At 28.6% G+C, this 6635-nt stretch overlaps 1 protein-coding gene across 1 annotated transcript in view; it reads right to left on the reverse strand.

Annotated features, from left to right (window-relative positions):
* The window catches only part of LOC109334389 (transcription factor bHLH68-like), a 4546-nt gene extending 727 nt beyond the window's left edge, over positions 1 to 3819 (reverse strand). The window contains exons 1-7 of the mRNA XM_019570144.1: positions 3391 to 3819; positions 2648 to 2948; positions 2311 to 2385; positions 1764 to 1829; positions 1536 to 1601; positions 1334 to 1387; positions 364 to 408 (exon numbers count right to left, since the gene is read on the reverse strand). Of these exons, the coding sequence (XP_019425689.1) occupies positions 364 to 408; positions 1334 to 1387; positions 1536 to 1601; positions 1764 to 1829; positions 2311 to 2385; positions 2648 to 2948; positions 3391 to 3533 (750 nt within the window). The 5' untranslated portion in view covers positions 3534 to 3819. The remainder of the gene's footprint in view (positions 1 to 363; positions 409 to 1333; positions 1388 to 1535; positions 1602 to 1763; positions 1830 to 2310; positions 2386 to 2647; positions 2949 to 3390) is intronic.

Raw genomic sequence — 6635 nt, forward strand, 5'->3', positions numbered from 1 at the left:
ATATATATATATATATATATATATATATATATAAAACTTGATGTTGAAACAACATAAGTTGGGAAATTATGGTATATTAATTTTATGATCATAATTAAGACATGTTTTCCAATATTAATCTTAACTTAGCAACTTAGATAGTATTTTTATTAAATACATATTATCTTCATCAATAATGCAAACCTTGAAAACATTCTATGCTCATGTTCTCCACTATATAATGCAGCTAATGATTCTAAATGATAATGATAACAATGATTAAGACTTTATGATTACATTAAAAATATCCAAAGTAAGAATGAGTCAAATAGTTGAGAATAGTAAAATCATGATGGTGCAGCTTTGTACATAAAGAAATGATACCTGGTTTGGAGCTCCCTTTCTTTTCAAGCCAATGTCACTCATCACCTAAATGAAAAAGAATAACAAAAAGTATTAGTAGTTTTAATTTCTCTCTCTACCCTTTTTGACTTCAAATGAGCCATGCAGCTTTTCATTATGCTTTTTCCTTTGCTAGCTTAAAAAAAGATGTTATAAAAAGCTAGGAACCTTGTTATATTTTTAATTAGTGGACTTATTATTTCTTGAATAGTTGAATTGTTAGATATTGCAATAATTATAAAAGAATAGAAGGAATAAACTTTCCTTCAACTGTATCTTAAATATATACATGTAGATACAGTATAGGTACTTTTTTAAGTATAACTTGTGAAACATTATCTTTTTGGTTCATGATGAGAATCTATCTTGTTCATGTAGGGTAGGACCTCTATAGTTATAGACGTGAGTGTTAAAAAATTTAAAGAAAGGTTTATAAAAAATATATAATACTTCTTTGAAATTAATGAAAATGTGAATGCTAAAGTATTGTTTAAAGAAATAAAGGGGGATTCTTTAGGAGAAAGTGATAAAGTTATTATCTTCAGAGGCAATTGTTTTCAATACAAGCTTTGGTTGTCTTAATTACTCTCTCTATCCACTAAATTCCATTGTTAACATAATAATAGTAATAGTAATAATCATAATATTAATGAATATTTATTAAGATAATCATTAAAAGTGTTAATTAACTACAATATTAAATAAATTTTTTACTGAAATATCTCCAAAAATGTCTATTGAAATTATCAATATTATTTTTAATTTTAAAATAAATATTGATTAATTAATATATTATTATATAAGACAAAATGATAAATAAGGAAGAAAAAAAAGTAGGTAATGTTTTTATAATTTCCTAAACTAACACATAACACATGGAAAAGATGAACATTGTATTCATTACAATGAACATGTATTCATTACAATTTACAAGAGTGTATGTAAGACTTACTGATTGATTCCTTATGTTTTTTGATACATTGCCCAAATATGGAGAACTTAGTGCCTGTAACCAATGATGGGAATAATAAAATTTGATAACTTCCATAACTAAAGAATGTTTTGTGTATATAGAGAAACATCAATATCAGTAACACTTTATCTGCATGCTCTGAATAGGTTGAAAAATATAAAATATTTGGTAGAAACATCACCTCAATTTGACCCTGCAAGAATCTGATATATCCAATGGCTTCTAACAACACAGAAGCTGTATCAGTCTGCAAAAGTTAAACACACCACAACACTCACCAACTCAATGAGAAAAAGGTAAAGGTGTAATTATAAACTGTACTTGAAACATATATAGAATGGTTTTAAGAACTAATGATGGTTTTATAGTTTGGTATTATGTAGTAATGGAGTGGTTATTAGGTTATTACCTTTCCAAATGGAGAAACTATTTGGTGAAGTGCTGTTACTCTATCACCTAGCTTCTCCTTTCTCACCTGATTCACATTTCATATATGAATGTGATAAGGTTAACTTCTTCTCTCTTTCAATCTTCATGGATGTTTACCAGCATAGAGTATATTACCGAAACAAAAGAATCTTAAAGGTTTGTTTGAAAGTTGGGTATTAGAGAGGAATGAGAGATAATGTAAGGGTTTGTTTGAAAGTTGGGTATTAGAGAGGAATGAAAGACAATGTAAGGTTTTAGAGTCATCTTACAAGTGTATTTTATGACTCTCAAACATTTTATTTCTCTTTTTTCCCCTCCAAAATCTAATTCGTAAATAGACCCTATATGATAAGTTGGGTCTACTAAAGATTTATATCATTAAATAAGTTCTTAAAATTTATAAATGTTGCTATATAGATCCTTTTAAAAAATTAATTGTTGGCATTCTAAACTTTTTCAAAATCTCATTTAATTTGGTAAACAATTTTCATGGACTTATATATATTTTTGAAGAGTTTGTGGGTTACCTTTAGAGGGGGGTGGCTTGAAGATGGTTGACCCTTAACCTTCTTACAAGATACAGCAGTAGCTGTGCTAATACACTACAGCATAACAGAAATATATGAAAATTAATTTCACTATTATATTGATAAGATTATTTATGCATGCTAAAATTAGTAGTCCAAGAATAAGAGGGAAAAAACAACATCGTAATATTTATGCATTGTTAATGTAAAGATTTATATATAGACATTTTTATTTTTATTTTAAAAGTTAACAATAATTAAATATGAATGATGAATGATGCAGAGAGTGTATAAAACTCATATACGTTTATCACAAAAACAGTAATAAAAGAAAAACCTGAGATGTGTGATTCTCCAGCTGGTTATGCCTATGATCAACCTTGTTATAAGTGAAATCCAATAAATTATTACTACTCAAATTAGTAGTGACATTTAAGTTAGGGGAATTATTTGAAACTTGCACCATATGTGACCAACATGACCCAGCTCCAGAATCCTGAAGAAATTCTTCATTATGATGACCATCATGGCTATAGAAGTTGACACTTTGGGAACCCTCTTGTTTTATTAAATCAACATTATGATCTCTTGATTGAAAATGACTGAACCTCACTCTCTCTTCTTCAGGTAATCCAATGCTGTAAATTAAACAAATAGAATAATCAAGAAAATTTTAACACAATAAAAAAAAATTACTATATATTATTTAAACAAAGGTAAAAGAACTTATAAATAATAGAAAGTAAGTACTTATATAAGCTGTCACACACTCATCAATGAATAGTTCATTGATCAACTTTAGTAAATAAATCTATCAAACACTTAAATGATATAGCAATATTATATATAAACTCAAGTTTAACACCAACACTCCTAAACCTTCTTGTTTTGGAAATAAAGTAGAGGGTAAAAAATTCCCATGCTTCTTATCTCTCTATATTTTCCTCCAAAAAAGGAAAGTATAAGGTTGTTGATGTTAATTTCACATATAATATTTGTGTAAATGATAACAGTGGCAGTAATTATAACAAGTAGAACTAGAACACACACAATCACAAAGAAAAGAAAGAGAGTTCTTACAAATGAAGTTGGTCCCATGGCTGAGGTTGTTCTGGATTTTCTCTCAAAGAATTTGAAGGAATTGAAGAAGATTCATGCACATATTGGGGAGGAATCATAGATGGTGGATTCATATTCCACCAATTAGGGTTCCCAGCCATCATTTGCTTCAGGAACTTGAAGACTCTCCTGTTTAAAACTCAATGACCAAAACCTTCAAAATCACCATATATGAAATAATGAAATCTTTACTATCCTTTTCCCTTCTACTTTTTCATCTTTCACCTTTGTGATGTTTCCTTCTATGTGCACCAAAACAAGTCTTTGGTTAAAGCTTTGAGAGTTTTGTGTTGCTTTCTTACTAGCTGTTGAAGAAACTTTTAAGTCTTTGGGTCTCTCATTATTTTTATAGAGTTGAGGTTGAGAAACTTTGCATATGTTGCTTTTATTTCCTTTCTTTCATTTATTCATGATTCCTTTTTATTATATAGTGGAATGTAAAAGCTAGTGGCTACTGTTTTGAGCCTATAAATTAATAGAGAAACGATCCACACACGGTATATAAGTTTTATATATTATTATTACATCATCCATCATTCATACTTAATTATTACTAACTTTTTAAAAAAAAGTGATTTAAATGAATGATTGATTATGTAGTAATCATGTATAAATCGTTGCACCAACAATACATAGATATTACATTCAAAATTAATAATGGTTACTTATACTTACCTTCCTTAATTTGGGGTTGTACCTAGGGATTATTTTGGGGCTAGGGTTGGGGGTAGAGGTAGGGCAAAATAGTATGGAGATCAATGTCAGATGCTTTATTTATTCTCTGGCAATAATTCACTTAAACAAACAAAACTACAGAATCTAAGTGCTGATTACACAATTGACAGAAAACTCCATGGGTAAGTGCTCACTTGAACCTACAATATTCATGCCTAAATCATCAACATAATATTGTTTAAGATTCTAATTGAATTGCTAGTACCATTAGTAATATGGATGACATCAATTATAAATATAGTTTTTTTTGTGGACTTCAAGAAGTATACACACCACAAACCTTACACCAATATGAACCAATTCAATTACATTTCCATACTCTTATATCTAAGTTAATTCTCGTGTCACACCTTACATCTCAACAAATGTTAGTGTCACATCATGCATCAAAATCAATCAGCACTCGTGTTATATACCCCGCATCCAAGCACACATGCTCGTGTGACACTTGTCTCCATTCCAATGTACTTGTATCACATTTGCATCTTTTTCAATGTGCCCATGTTACAATTGCATCTATTTCAATGTGCTCGTGTCACATTTGCATCTATTCCAACATGTCCATATTTCGTCTGTATCTCGGTTATGTCTTATGCCGTATGTCCTCCTAATATTTGGGCACTATTATGGATTTGACACCCTAAAAATATCATGAAGATACTCCAATTCTCATATTAGATAATAAGATCTTCTTGAAGAGTGTGAGAAGTATTGACAACATCTACCTCAAAGTTAGATGTTCCACCTAGGTCTTAATCCAATACATGGATTTTTGGGTTCTTAAGCTAATATGGTTTTGGTTTCCACCATAATCTCGACGTTCCCTTCATCTTGAACTCATTTGATTTATCCTCACATAGATTTTTGGTAGACTTTTTCCAACCACTATATTCTTTAACCTAATTATTTGTTGTGATAATCTAAAGTTATGAATTTCATGAAACTTTTCCACCATGCATGAATTTTACATTGAGTTAAGAGCCTCTATAGTTAAAATTGGTTTCTTTTTCTCTTGTAATATATATACAATGTCAATAAGTGAATTAAAATCTCTGTTACCATCAAAACATACGGTTGTAGAGTTAGTTTCCAACCAATTTACTTATTTTAAATATTTTTTTAGTTAATTTATCATACAATTCTAACCAGGTTATATATTTACATTAATCAGATTAAGTTTAGGTTAAGAATGATACATCAATAGTGAAGATAATTTCAGGTATAATTTCTGGCTCAACAACATTCATGGCAACATGTGCAAGCTATGTATGTCCAATAATTTGGAATTATTAGAATAATGAGGTCTACATATACTCTATAAATAAACTTTATTTGAAGATAGCTAGAAGAGTCATTTTATATAGATGATTACTCATTTACTCAATGATTGTTAGAATTAACTATTATGATGTATTCAAGGGATTGAAGAAGTGCTGCCCCTACAAATATAGCTATAGGTTTCAATTATAAAGAAGGTTTCAAAACAAACTCATGATTTATCTATTTTTGTTGGCACTAAAAACCCACGACCTATACATGAGAGGGGTGTCATAAAAAAGAACGTAAAATACAGTGTAGAGATTTATACACATACACATTATTATTCACCATTTATTTGGATTATTTTTTTTTGAAAAGTCAACAATAGTTAAACATTAATGATAGATGATACAATGACAATGTATAAATCTTGTACACTGTCAGTGCATACATCTTTTTCTCCATAAAAAATGGTCAAAAATCAGATGTCTCCTTTCATGTGTTAAATAATTTATATAAGTTGATAATTACTCACAAATTCTTATGTCAAGTTTGTAAAGTTTGAATTTGACTCATTTGAGCCAAAATCAAATTTCAAGTCTGTCAATTTAGCTGAACAAACAAATTTGTTTGAATATTTAGTGAGCCAAACTCGAACATTTCATTCATACCCTAAGCATTACATTAAATTAAATGTTTCATAAACTTTTAGGTAATTCTAATAAATGATTATTTTATATTTGAGAAAAATCATAAACTTTAATTGAAACATAATGGAACCTTAGCAAAAGTGTGTAAAAGAAATTCACTTACTTTTTTTACAAGTTTGTTAAAAAATGAGAATAAAATTTTGAATTTCTTCGAAAAAGTTCATGAGCCAACAAAGTAATTAGAAATCCTCTTAACATATGGCAAATGTTATGCTGTACTTTACATGGTAAAATAGTGTATATTGAGAAAGCATCAAGTGGCTAACATAAATTATAATAAGGTACTCCTTATTTGAAGACAAAATTTAGTGCTTTTGAAAATTTTAGTATACTTGTTCCTCCAACAGAATTATTTGTTATAGAATTTAGAGTAAAATGTTTTTTTAGTTCTTGATAATGCTCTTTTATTGATTTATTAGTGCAGATAAAATTTATAAATTTAGTCCTTTAAATTTAAAACTTCTAAGTTTTGGACCTTTTAAAGATAATTTTTAACTAAAC

This window comes from Lupinus angustifolius, chromosome LG02, assembly GCF_001865875.1.
Source record: "Lupinus angustifolius cultivar Tanjil chromosome LG02, LupAngTanjil_v1.0, whole genome shotgun sequence".
Taxonomy (NCBI): Eukaryota; Viridiplantae; Streptophyta; class Magnoliopsida; order Fabales; family Fabaceae; genus Lupinus; species Lupinus angustifolius.